The following is a 14400-nucleotide window of genomic DNA, read 5'->3' as shown; positions in this document are numbered from 1 at the left end:
AACTATCATATGTCATATGAATCTATCTACTATAAAATAAAGTTGCATCATATATTCCATGTGCCTTTCTCCATAAACCATTTTGTTTAACTCAGCATATCTGCAGTCATAAATGTATTTAATCTGCAAATCTCCAGATCCGATAAAGGAGCTATTTTCCTGCAAAACCTAGATTACCAGAATATCATGGAAATCTCCCTGTTTCTAAAATAAAGATCACATAATATCTAAGCATATCAAATAATTTATTGGTCCTAGTAGTAATGAGGGGCACCATCGCCATCTATTTAAGCAGTGCTTGGGCATGAGTACATCATCGAAATATTAAGCTAAGGTATTTTTGTTAATTCCTTCAAATATACCAAGGTAGTGTTTCCTTTATCTTCTTATTCCCTTCTACTTGTTTCCTCACTTTGCTTGATTTTAAAGAGAATTTATAAATGCATAAGTTAATTTCTCATAGATTTTCACATTATTATATGGTATAATTTCATACAATTTTCTTCAAAAAGGTCATCCACAAATCTGCAAACAAATGCGTATCTGCAAGCATTTGTTAAAACTCCTTTCCTACATATTATTGCACTTCAACTTACTGATGTATTGTGAAAATTAGTCATATATTGATTATACTGCTGATTATATTTGGCCTGTCAACTAAAAAACATAATGATTTTTTTTTGACAAAACTTGTGTAAAAATGAATTGAGTATACAAGAATGCTCTTCCACTTGCAGGGCATATCAATCACTTGAAGGAATTGAAGGCTTCAAAATAGCTAGCTATCCTTCGAAAATGTAGTGTTTGAAACATCTAATAATTTTTCATATATCATTTAATTTGTCAAATCAATTAATAGGATCCATTTGCAAGGTCGAACTATTTGGCATGTTTGTGCATAAACATGTCTTCAAGTTAATAATGCAATAAAAATATTTATTTTGTATTTGGTATTATCAAAATAAGTATCATATGGTTGCATCATTCTTAAAAAAGTTAAGGATGGCAGAGTTTTTTAAGGTAATGTCAATTGTGCAATTCACTAATCTTTTCTTCAAACAAATGAAATTATCAACAAAATCTCTTAGAACTCTGTTAGGAAGAACTATGTATAATTGTGAGCACCAATATACCGCAAGAAATAAGAAGTTCTTGAATAAGACTCGCCATCAAGTATAATTTAACATTTATAAAAATTAAAAGTAATAAAATAATGAAGATATTTCATTATAATATGATTGTGGAGTTTTTATTTTCTAATCCAAATTTGATTAAGCTCAACTCATCTCTTCTGCCCTTGAGTACAAGAAACAAGAAGATATTTAAGTGAAATAGTGAAACTCTTTGCCAAAAATGGTAATCTTTCTTGGCACTTTCTAATGAAATTTAAGAAACAAATCTATCTAAAATAACATGTTCACATCCATGTGCTACACTGGCTATTTTCTTGACAGTTATACAAAAATTGATTAGATAGAGTATCTGCAATCTTTTACCAAGGGTTAGCCACCTTTTCTTTCCATATTGAATTATGATTAATAATACTATGTCAAAGTTTAAATTTTTCCCAAGCTTAACATTCAAAATACTTCATATTCATAGAAAACATGTATACATGCTTGCTCATGATTGTGTTTAGGTCCGGCGTATATATTAAAGATGTTCAAGGTTCACATCACCAGTAACAGCTCTCCAAACCCATGTGCATGGCCAATTGAGCATGGCTCGGCAAACTACCAACCGAATTTCAAGAACAATTTGAAGGTCCTTCTTGCATATGATGAAGTAATTGGACGGAAGGTGTTGAAGGTTATTCTCAAGAGCCTTCGCGTGGAAACTCTAGCAGTTGAAAATGGTATGGAAGCTATAAATCTTTTTCATGCAGGAAAGAGCTTTGATGTTATCCTGGTGGCCCTAGAAATGACTGAGATGAGCGGAATAGAGGTAAATATACTCGCTATATATCCTCTTTTCTCATCCATGATATTATATTGCCTCCTCTTTCTTTCAGTGCATTTGACATAACCCAATATAATGTAGAGGATGTTTGCTACCTAAATATGAAGATCCATGTGGGCATGTATTTAGTCCCACATCGGTTATTCACTGGATAGATTTTGAGTACTTATACAAGATTGAGGAACCCAAAAAATATTGCAGCACGAATTTATTGGGGCTGACCACGGGCTGATTGTAGTGCTTATGATTAGATTTAAACTCTTAGCTTGACGAAGACATCGGGTGCTGGCTTGTGTTTAGTCCCACATCGGTTATTTGCTGAATACCCAAAAAATACCTTCCAGATAGTTTTTTGGGTGAGATCCAGGGTTGTTATACTAAATAAAGGCCCAGATATTGAGGATGGTAGGATTGGACTGTGTTTAATAGCATGGACCTAGATCTTCTATTGATGACCCAATGTTAACTAAAGCTTGGCCTGGTATATGTCTATGATTTAACTCCAGGCGATAGATGCCAATAAAGATTGGATCTGAACTGGTGTTTTCTATCATATTATCCCTTTTTTCTATGTCACAGGTTACGCGAAAGCTGCGGTCAATAGGGGTGACTAAAACTATTGCTGGTCTTACTGTTCGATCTGTTGATGAGGTCATGCAAGAGTTTGCTGAGGCTGGAGGAGATATTCTTCTTACCCTGCCTATTCTTCGGGCAACATTTATCAAACTGCTTGAAGATGTCGATGTATCTCTTGGATAAACCTATGTTAAGTTGCAGCTGAAGTGCATCATATGCAATGGATTTCAACCTATTAGAATTTGGAAGGCACTTGTTCAATTGTTAATCCATTGGGACTTAAAAGGATGCTTTATTTGAGTATGAGAGTTCTTCAGAAGAAATAAAAAGTTCTACCTTGCTGAAAATTTAGTGCATGTCCAATACAAAAACTTGCATACACATCCCATGCATTTTCCTTAAATAAAATGTTTAGGTGCCCTTTGGCATCACTTGTATCTTTCTATTTTCAATTTTTAGATATTTAAAAATGAAAAATTTACTTCTAATTTTTAAAAATATTAATATATTTGGCATAGTTAATTCTTTTCAAAAATAAACATATCGAGGGCAATATATATGATAGTAGCCACAGCAGAAGCAGTTGAGACGAATAGGATAACTCTCTCATAAGGATTTGCGATCAAATACTACCACGGCCATCAACACAATATTAGTAACATGATGATCTGGGATTAGAATGAGAGACATATGACTCAGCCAAATGGCTTGAATTGATCTTGCTCAAAAGAAAAAAAGACGGCTTGAATTGATGGATTCTTTAATAATATTTTTTTTTGGCAGAAGAAATTTCATTACATTGCACTGTTAAACCAAGAGAAGGAGAGGATTGAACCACCAACTTGGCTAAACCATGATAGATATTTCTGTCTGGGCACTAACATCTTGCATCGTTTAACACATCAAACACATCTCTATGATATCTGAATATGCTTACCAACCCACACCTGCAATCATATATCTACACGAAATAGCAAATACTCAACCTTCTCCAGCCATAAGATATACCTAATGGACAATTGATTCTCCATGTCATTGCTTGGAAGTTCCAAAGTGCATCATCCCTCACCAAAGTAAATTCAGAATACAGTTTCTTGTATCAAAGAATCAAAGTGAAAAGTCATTCAGAATCTTAGACATTATTACATCAAAGTCACCGAATTATTTTTCAAATTATTTTAACAAAATCACTAGTTATTCAGATTTCTTGAAGTGGACATTTGATCCTGATCACGGTGATATCGCAGTTTCTGACATGGAATAGATGATGATTTCTAACCTATAAGTTAAGTTTGGCCACCAACCCTCGTAAAATGTTGCTCTAGGCCTCACAAAATTGCATCCAAACATGAGTCAGGATCAATCAGATCCAATTACGACACAATTTGATAACAATATAATATTTTATCAACTATAAATGATTGTCACCAGCAGCAGGTGGTCGTTGGAGAACAATTTCTTAATATCTCAACCTCTTTCGGACTACCAGCTCAAGTTTAGTTTCGAATATGGTAGCCAACCTCAAAACACTCAAGTCAAATTTTAACCAGTGTATCAGGCTCTTGGGGCAGATAATGTTAGGTCTCTTGGTAATCATAGGCTGATTTTAACCAGTCTATCACGCTGTTGGGGCAGATCATGTTAGGTTTCTTGGCAATTGATTAGACTCGGATGAACCCTAATCTAATCCATTACCCAATCCAACCACTTTTCCCTCTTCTTACCTCTATGCGCTCTCCTATTTCCTTCCCTTTTCTCATCACCACTAGGCCTACAAAATGGTTAGATAGTGGAGGTTGAACGCACACAGCTTGGTATATGGCCTACCCTAAATGAGACAATTGAACCACTTTGCCCCTTGCTGTGATCTAAGAGAGAAGACAATTGAGGAAATAAAGAAAACAAGGATTTTTCTAATCTTCTAATCAACATACTAGGTAAAAAGATGATGAATCTTGGTACTAACAAACCATGCTGCAAATAATACATAATAAGCCAACTCTGCTTATATAATTACAAGTTACTATGCATGCATGTGTAAGATAATGCATGCTTTAGGTTTATAGAAATTGACATTGCAGTACTCAAAGTCATAGGTAATCCCCCAAAAGAGATAAGTTATTAAATATTGGAGTATATTAGTCACTCATAATTAGCTAAGCAACTGTTTTTCACTCCTTAATATTTGATACATCTCCAAAACATCTACAGTTTACCAAAAGGCCCAACCAATTAAAACACGCTACGCCGCCAACACGTGGTAGATTAGGAGCGGCCACTTGGCAGGCCTAGTGCCATACCGCTAAGCTTGCATATCAGGAGCTCCCCACGGTTGGCCGTATCCTAACTGGGGAACCTAGTGATCATCGAGATCCCATTGATATGACAGGCGAGACGTCATCCGTGTGTGAAGCATTCACGCCCAATGTTCAGGCCATACTCAAGCCAGTGACTTCTGGTCGACTCACACGTCCTAATTCTTTAGTGGTAGGTAGGCTCCTCCACCAGACATACGCAAAAAAGTATGAGGGGAGAGGGAGAGATAAGCAAAAGAGAATAACACCCTAACAGACTGAAAGACAACCTCTTCCTATTTTCTGATTACTACACAGACTTAGGCATCAGAGGATTTCCTATCAGATACACTATGATTAGAGGACTTCTTTGCTCTACACTGTTTCCATCGTTACAACTTCGACAACCCTTACAACTAGCCATGGAGTCATGTGGAGGAGGACTCGTCTTGATCACTGACTCTCCTTCTTGGGAGGAGTCGGCCTCTAGCCATTCCTCCTGCCATCAACCTAATGGGGCTTTTAGGAGAGAGGCCAATCTCGACTATAAGCTTGAAGAGATGTGCCAGTACCTCGAAGGCCTACGGAATCATCAGGCTAATCAAGACTGAGACATGCAGTTCACCATTGAACCTCCATTCTCAATGAAGATAATGCGGGAGCCTGTTTCCCCCTGTTTCAAAATGTCACAGTTGGAGACATATGATGGCACCTCGGACCCTCTAGATCACTTAGAGAGCTTCAAAGCTCTCATGATACTCTAGAATGCCTTTGATACGGTATTGTGTAGAGCTTTTCTAGCTACCCTTTGGAAGACAGCTTGGTTGTGGTACACCGAGCTAGATCCATTCATTCGAGCAACTCAGTTGGATGTTTGCTGCCCACTTCGTGAGCAGCAAGAGGCCGAGGAGGAGTTCAGACATCCTTTTTGCCGACAAGCAGCAAAATGATGAGTTCTTACGAGACTAGGCAGCCGTTTTAATGCGGCCACCCTAAAAGTACATGATCTAAATTATTCGGTCGCAATGTCTGCCATAATCAGTGGACTGAGGACTACTTGGTTCCTTTTTTCTTTAGAGAAAAGGTTTCCGATAGAATATGCCAAGCTATTGGCCCGAGAGGATAAGTACATCAATATCGAGGAGGCCATGACAACCCGACGAGAGTTAGCTGGGCGCAAAATCAGCCAAAAGAAAAATAATAAGCAGGCCCAGGAATACTTGACGCCCCCCCAAGAAATCCAAAGAGGATGAGGAAGCCCCCAAGCGATCCAGAAGCCTTACTCAAAAGTTTAGAAGATAGGTTTGGAAGATACACACTCTTGAACACTCCGCACTGGCGGATTCTTATGGAAATCCACAATTGCAACTATATGAAGTGGTCGTGGAAGATGAAGTTTACAGCTCCTAAGAACATGACGTGGTACAGTCAGTTCTATCGTGTGACAATGGGTATGACACCGAGGATTGCTTCAAACTAAAAAATGAGATCGAAGCCTTAATCCAATGGAGCTACCTCGACACCTATGTTCAAAACCCTTAGGACTGAGCCGATCCTAGTCGAAAGAGACCCTCTCCCAAGGCGAAGCCCAATAACCAACTGATGGTCGGAGTCATTAGCACTATAGTCGGCAAAACAGCTATTGGTGGAGCTAGCTCATCTGCCCGAAGAGCTTACTCACGAGTGTTTTATATGGAGAACTCATCGATGAAGAGACCGAGGATAGAGGAAGTTATTTTCTTCTTAGATACTGATGGAAATGGGGACAAGCCCCCTATGATGATGCCGTTGTAATTTTTCTTACTATTGCAAATTTTGATGTAAAAAGAATTCTATTAGATAATGGAAGCCCAGTGGACATATTATTTTATGAGGTCTTTTCTAGAATGAATCTACTAGTTGATAGGCTTTGGAGGATCACCTCCTTCCTAGTCGGTTTTCTAGAGCCCATGAAAGAGGTCATCACTCTCCCCATCATAGCAGGATAGACCAAATAGCAAACCATGATCATGATGGATTTTTTGGTCGTTGAAGTCCCATCAGCCTACAACGCTATTTTGGGATGGCCATGCTTAACACCTTGCACACCATGGTCTCTACCTACCACTTATTGATGAAGTTTCTGACCATAAGCGATGTAGGAGAGGCTCGAGGTGACCAAGCGCTCGCCCGAAGATGCTAGGTAGCTACACTCAAGGGAAAGAAGTCGAGGGAGATGCTTTCCATCGAAAGCTTCGATTCTCAAGATGGCAAGGACAATGGTACGAGGAGCTAGTTGAAGATCTTTGTTTTGTGACTCTTGATGTAATGGTATTGGGCCAAACAGTACAAATTAGAGCTCGTCCGAGTGCAACTCCTAGAATTCCTCTGCGCTAATGTTGATGTCTTTGCCTGGCCAGCTTCTAATATGCCAAACATTAACCCGGAGATTATCAACCATTGGCTGAATGTGGGCCCTACTCACCGGACGGTCTGGCAAAAGAAAAGGAGCTTCGCCCCGAAAAGGCAGAAGGCGAGTGATGAGGAGGTAGACTCTCCGTCCCGATTTTATTTGGAAGGTAGACTATCCTGACTGGCTAGCCTATATTGTGTTAGTCAAGAAGCCAAACGAGATCTGGAGAATGTGCGTCGACTTCACCGACCTCAACAAATCCTTCCTAAAGGATAATTTTATTTTTACCAAGAATTGACCAACTGGTTGAAGCCACCTCGGGCCATCAACTCCTCAACTTTATGGATGCTTTCTTGGGTTATAACCAGATTTGGATGGTGCTAGAGGACGAGGAGAAAACCTCATTCGTCATAGATAAAGAGCTTTATTGTTATAAAGTTATGCCCTTTGGATTGAAAAATGTTGGGGCTACCTATCAACACTTGGTCAATTGTTAGATGTATGCCCTAGAAGCCAATCTGGCGGACACATTATTAATTCTGGGACATAAATTTGTACTTGACTTTATTATTATTGAATAATAAATGGGCATCTTTTCATTCATATTGTTTATGTGTCTATGAATCGTCCAAGGAATTAATAAGATAATGATACATATTCTCAAGAGTTGAGAATTTGAGCCATGTATCATTGGTGATTAATTTCTAAATGCTCCTGATCAATAGATCATCACGAGGACGGTGATCGATCCGATCAGTGCACAGATCGCTTTTCTTATGGATGGACGAGACTCGAGTCCACAGTGTAGGGACACTGAAGTGATAGTGCAGGTGCTTGTTAGAGAACAAGGGTACTGAGCATGACCAAGACAAGAAGTCACTTGGATGTCTATCCACTCGTCAGTGACTTACTTGATGTTGTAGTAGTGTGACTGGTCCTTTGACCTGCGGTGCTTCGGCTATTCACAGTGAGGTTATTGTAGTTTGACTGCACATATACATGGTCTCTAGTCATATGGGTTCTTGTTGTGTAGATTGGCTGCAGTAGGTTCACTGTAGGAGTAGGGTATGCACTTACATGGAATCTATCGACCTTGATAGATGAGGAGAGATCCTATGTGATTTATAAGACTGAGTTCTAAGACCTTGGCCAGGGCAGAATATATAGTGGAAAAGAGTTTTCTACTATCGGACTCAAGTCGAATAAATCTAGACATATGACAGACAACGGGGTTTGACGAGTTATCCATGACCTCCAGTCTGTAGGGATCCACGATAGAAGGACTGTATCATACGATAACTGCACCTAGAGGTTCATCATTCTATTCTACTGGGTGGCCACTACATACTGCTAGGTGTCACTGGTGGATGGTGAGACTCACAGGGATCATCTTGATGGCCGATAATCCCTGGTGAGTTGAGTTGGAATTGTTTCAACCCATTGAAAGGAGTTTTCAATGATATTGTGATAGAGATCACAATATATCTCACTACCAGTCAGAATGGAACCTATGGGGTCACACACATTAGAAGTATTGACCGATCCGATGGTTGAATTGTGATTAAGAATCACATATGATCAATTAGCTTGATAAATGGTTAACCTGCTAAGAGTTAGTGGTTAGAAAAAGAAATAATTGCAATCGGATTGCAATTTAATTTAATTAATTGGATTTAATTAATTGGACTTGATCATGAGTCCTACTTGGAGTGGGATTCATGGAGTCCTAATTGGATTAGGATTTCAAATTAAATTAGAGACCTACTTGGAATAGGATTTCTAAAGTCCTAATTGTCCTAGGGCTGAAATTTGGACAAGTCCTAATTAGATTAGGATTTTCTTAAGTCCTAATTAATTTTAATTTTAATCTAATTAATTAAATGACTCCTAATTGGATTAGGATTGAAGAGTTCAATAGAGTCATGGTTCAATTAAATCCTAATTAGATTAGGATAAGGAGGAAATTGAAATGGGTTCATACAAATCCTATTTTGACTAGGATTGGACTCACGCAATGCACCCAAATTAAAATACCCTCTAATTGGATTAAATGGCAGATTAATATGGACTTGAGGGAGGGGCTTACGCCCCTCCTCTTGGGCATTGCATGCGAGAAAAAGGAGGGGCGCACGCCCCTCCTAGGTGGCATGAAAAATGAGATAAGGATGAGCTCCTAAAAAATAGGAGCTCATCTTTATCTCTTAATATTTCAAAAGGGGAGCATGGGATTTCGGCCAAAAAAGAAGTTTTTCTCCTCATTCCAGCCATGAGCACCCTCCTCCATCTTCCTCCTTTGAGCCACAATCAAGAGAAGAAAAAGAAAAGCCTAAGACGCCCTCTTCCTTCTTCATCTTGGTTCCAAAAGGAAGAAAAAGAAAAAGGCTGCAGGGCTTTGTTCTTGTTCCTTTGGTTCTTCCTTCTTCTTCCTCCTCTCAAGCCAATCAAAGGTTGATTCAAAAGAGAGGACTTCAGCCATCCATAGCCATCTCTGCAAGTGAGCTAGCACCCCGGTGAGATCCAAAGGCTTCGATCGAGTCAGTACTTCGTGTGGATACCTGTAGAGGCCGGACGCGTGTGCGGCTTCCATTGAACCCTCATCAAATACCACGTAAATCAGATTTGCGGAGACCATCTACCCGCACAAGATGAAGATCTGATCTTCTTAATGATTTTAAAATGGTTATAATAATTTAATTCTAATCTATCTACAAACGAAAGGTTTTAAAACACGTTCATGCGATGAACGGATCCCACATATGTTTTTCCGCTGCAATCTGAAAATTATTTCGAAATTTTCATGGCATATGAGGGATGCTAACAGTCAATAATATATTCAGCCACCAAGTGAGTCGCAACATGGAGATCTACATCGATGATATGCTGGTGAAAAGCAAACGATTTGAACATCATGTTGCTGATCTGGACAAGACCTTCCAGGCTTTGAGAAGATATTGTATGAAGCTCAATTCGAGCAAGTGCACATTTGGAGTCTTTTCCAAAAAATTCTTCAGGTTTATGGTGACTCAATGAGGAATTGAAGCAAATTCCAAGAAGACCTGCACCATACTAGATATGGTGCTCCCAAAGAACAAACACAAAATGTTTGCCACCAAGACTTGAAGTTCTTGTTGGCTCAAATAAATCCATATGCAATAATTCTAATGGCCTAGAAGTTGAAACCATATTTTTAGATTTAAATGAAACTCTAGCAGATCGATTCCTAAGACCCTCTTATGCGCTACGTCCTACTCCTACTGCAGATAGATGCCGACCCGCTTGACTGCTTGACTTCTATTTTTCTAGTTGCCATGCCTCACAAATTTTATCTTTTTTCAAAGCTTAATTTTGGTAGACCTATAACTAGATCTTTTCTAGATACTTTTGAAATTAGGTCCATACTAGCATGTGTTAATCTATGATGCCACAACCAACTAGTCTCATTGATCTTAACATGTATAGCAACTAAGCATCGTATATTCTTCATGGATAGATGGTCAAGATTGACCAAGTATACATTACCATGCCTATACCCTGTAGACTTCATGCCATTATCATTGGGACTAGACACAAATCAATAATTCAAAAATAACTTAAAAACCTTTATCACATACTTGACTAATACTTAAAAAAATATGCTTAAGGCCATTTACAAGCAAAATATTTTTAATAAATGAAGAAGGAATGATATAATTTCACCAAATCCAATAATCCTTTTTTTGTCAGTGTCACCAAAGGTGACCACCCTTCCTTTTTTTTCTTTCAAAAAAAATGAATTGAGATTCATCCCCTATCATGTGTCTAGAGCACTCACTGTCTAATGACCATTTTTTGTTTGCTCTATAGGCTGCTAGACACACTTGCAATATAGAATTTAAGCTTTTATTTTAGGTACCTAAGGTTTCTTGAGTCCCAGTAGGTTAGCAATTATAGTTTCTTTTGGAACCCAAATTTTTTTGATAGCTAATTTACCACTTAAGATATCTATTCGATTGTTGCAGATAAACTACATGTGTCCAATATTTTCATATTTAAAATATGTTGCCTTTTTTGTTTGATTATTTGAAGATTTGATAAATATTTTCTTAAAATATTTCTGTTTCAATAGAGGATTGTAGCCAAGTCTAGCTTTATCAAAAATAATTTGTTGGCTATCAAGAATCATATTTAATTTTTTAGAACTTAAGATAAAACTTTCAACAAAAGGTTTTAATTTATTTATCTCTTTACTTAAGTTCTGATTTTTCTTGTGATAAAGTTTGTTTTTCTTTTGATAAACTTTCATTTTCATTTGAAAGGATTTGATTTTTCACTTTTAATTCTTTATTCTTTATAATTAGCTTTTTAAATTCATCTACTAAATCATAAAAAGCACCCCAAATTTCATCAAAAGTGAAATCATTTAAGGATTCAGAACTTACCTCATCTTCATGGGCCATGAGGCATAGGTTGGTTGTTTTCTAGATTTTTTCATCGTTGTCACTCCAAGTAGAGACCATGGCTTTCTTCTTTAGCTTTTTGTAAGTTTTCTTCAGTAATGGGCAGTCTACTTTGAAATATCCTGATTTCTTATATCATAACATACTAGCAACTGCTTTTTATGTTTCTCTTTCCTCGGCTCCCCCTTAGCCAAAGGTCTTATTCCTTGTCATTTTCTTCTTATAAAACTTATGGATTTTTTTGTAATGAAGGCCATTTCCTTATCACCTTTTGAGCTGTTTAATCCTTTGCTTTTTTTCTCTTCTTGAGCTTGACTTAAGAGTGATAGTTCTTCTTTTCTTTGATTCTTCTTTTTTTTAGGTTCTGCTTCATGGTTAGTTTGTGAGTCATCAGCGAACCCAGCAGTTCTTCTAAAGGAAAGGCATTGAGGTCCTTTGCTTTTTAGATGGCTATGACTTTGGGCTCCCACATTCTTGACCTGAGAATCTTTCTTATCAGATCACTATTAGTATATGATTTTCCAAGACATTTAAGACTATTAATGATATTAGTGAAACGAGTAAACATATCAAAAATTGACTCACTAGTCTCAATTCTAAACAGACCATAATTATGTACAAGAAAATTAATTTTAAATTCTTTAATCTAGTTAATGCCTTCATAAGTTACTTCTAGCCTATTTCAGATTTCTTTAGCAAAAAAGCAAGTAGATATTAGATTAAATTCATTATCATTCAAGGAGCAATATAAAAAATTTATGGTCTTAGCATTCAACTGACCCGTCTTTTTATCTAATTCATCCCATTCTCCTTCAGGTTTGAGAAGAGACACACCATCAATTATTTTTGTGGGTGTGTGAGAACTATTTACTATGACATTCTATATGTCGTAGTTAAGTGTTTGAATAAAAATATGTATACATGCCTTCCAAAAAGTGTAGTTGGTACTATTAAACAAAGGAAGTCTTTCTATAGACTGATCTTCGAGAGGAGAGATACCAATAAGAGCTACCATAGATCTTTAACTCTTGACGATTAGGTCAATGAGTGGCTTGAGTATTTGGCTCTGATATTACTTGTTGTTCAGCTATGCAGCTCAAGAGGAGAGAAGGAGAATTGAGTTTTTCAAAAAAATAACTAATAATGCAATGTAATTAAAGCATTGACAAATAAATATTTACTTGAGCAGAAAATTAATAAGGGGATAAGTAAAAGATAAATGCAAGCAGAATAAGTAAGGCAAATATAAAAAAATTATAGTGGTTCGGTCCCAACCTTGCACCTACATCCACTCCCTAAAACTCTCTTGAAAATTGTACTATAATCTATAATCCAAATTACAGCACAGTTGTTTTTCGGGTTTACAACCAAACCCAGTTGATTTTTCTAGGTCAATCAACCAAAATCTTAACCAATTATTTTTTGAGTTCACAGTCAGCCCAATTAATTTTTTCAAAATATCAACCAAAATCTACACCGATTATTTTTCGGATTCACAATCAACCTAGTTGATTTTCTCAGACAATCAACCAAAACCTTCATGATCTAATTTTAGGTTTGGATGGACCTTTCTCCCAAGTTTCAATTCTTGAAACTTGTTAAAGCAAAGAATAGAAACAATTTAAGCACAATGAATATAGCTCCAAAATAATAAATACAAAATAATAAATAGAGCTAAACTCTATTGGTTGACTTAATTGCTCTTGAATGCGCTTCACCAACTCTCGGATGTAGAAGATGTAAACTTTTAGCTTGCAATGAAAGCACCTGGATAGAATCTTCTTTGAGGCTCTCTCTTGCTGCTTTCTTTTTTTTTGGCTCTAGTTGATTTTTTCTTTGTAGTTTTTGAGCTTAACTTTTGTTTTAGTGTTCTCATACATTTATACTCTTTGGAGAAGGTTGGAATACTTTTCAAGTCGTTCTATAGTTAATAGAGTCGTTGTGAGATGAAAACAACTATTCTAATTCATAAAAAATAATCGTTACTATTTTCAGGCATAGAGAGGTCGACTTGCCATTTTCTAGAGACGATTCAAGATTTTCAAGAATTGACTCGTGATCTTTAGGATTCATCTCAAGATTGCTTTTTTTCTGTTGCACTCTATCTTTCTTCTATGGTACTTATGGAGTCGGATGTCTTAATTCAAGGATCGACTCGTCAGTTGACTTGAGTCAACTCATTGCTTTCAGAGGTTGACTCTTCAACAGACTAAGTTTCACTGCTCTATGTCTTTCCACCATGGCCGTTCCAAGGTCAACTTATCTCTTTTTGAGGTCAAATGTATGGATCGACTCGCCAATACGATGAATTTTCTATCTCTCTATCTTTTCTTTATGGCCATTTAAAGATCAACTCATCTCTTTTCAAGGTCGATTCTTATTGGACTAGCGGCTTGAGTATTTTATGAATCGACTCATTGATGTGATAAATTTCTTAGTTTTCTGTCTATCTTCTGAGATTATTTTGGGTTCGACTCATGATCTGTTGGAGACGGCTCATAAAGGTGCATCAGTCAATGACAATGCGTCGAGATTGACTCGTTGCAAGCTTGAGGTAGCTCAGAATGAATTTTGTTGCCCAGATAGACAACCCAAGAGGGGGGGGGGGGTGAATTGGGTTTTTAATATAATTTGGCTAATTAAAACTTTGTGGATGATTAATTAAAAACTATAGCAAGTTATTTAATTAAAGTCTAGTGCTGTGAGTAATGTGCGGGGAAGAAGATGAGAGACAATGCACTAC

General features: G+C 37.2%; 1 protein-coding gene across 1 annotated transcript; it reads left to right on the top strand.

Annotated features, from left to right (window-relative positions):
* The first annotated feature begins 314 nt into the window (after positions 1-314).
* Positions 315-2892, top strand: LOC103719077 (two-component response regulator ORR42-like). The gene is made up of 3 exons (XM_008808149.2): positions 315-366; positions 1640-1944; positions 2539-2892. Exons 2-3 carry the CDS (start codon positions 1660-1662, stop codon positions 2716-2718), a joined length of 465 nt encoding a protein of 154 aa, XP_008806371.1. The 5' UTR covers positions 315-366; positions 1640-1659; the 3' UTR covers positions 2719-2892.
* The last annotated feature ends 11508 nt before the right edge of the window (positions 2893-14400 follow it).

The sequence above is a fragment of the Phoenix dactylifera genome, chromosome 17 (assembly GCF_009389715.1).
Source record: "Phoenix dactylifera cultivar Barhee BC4 chromosome 17, palm_55x_up_171113_PBpolish2nd_filt_p, whole genome shotgun sequence".
NCBI lineage: Eukaryota > Viridiplantae > Streptophyta > Magnoliopsida > Arecales > Arecaceae > Phoenix > Phoenix dactylifera.
Note: the sequence above shows the minus strand (reverse complement) of the source record. Positions and strands in the feature narration are given on the sequence as shown.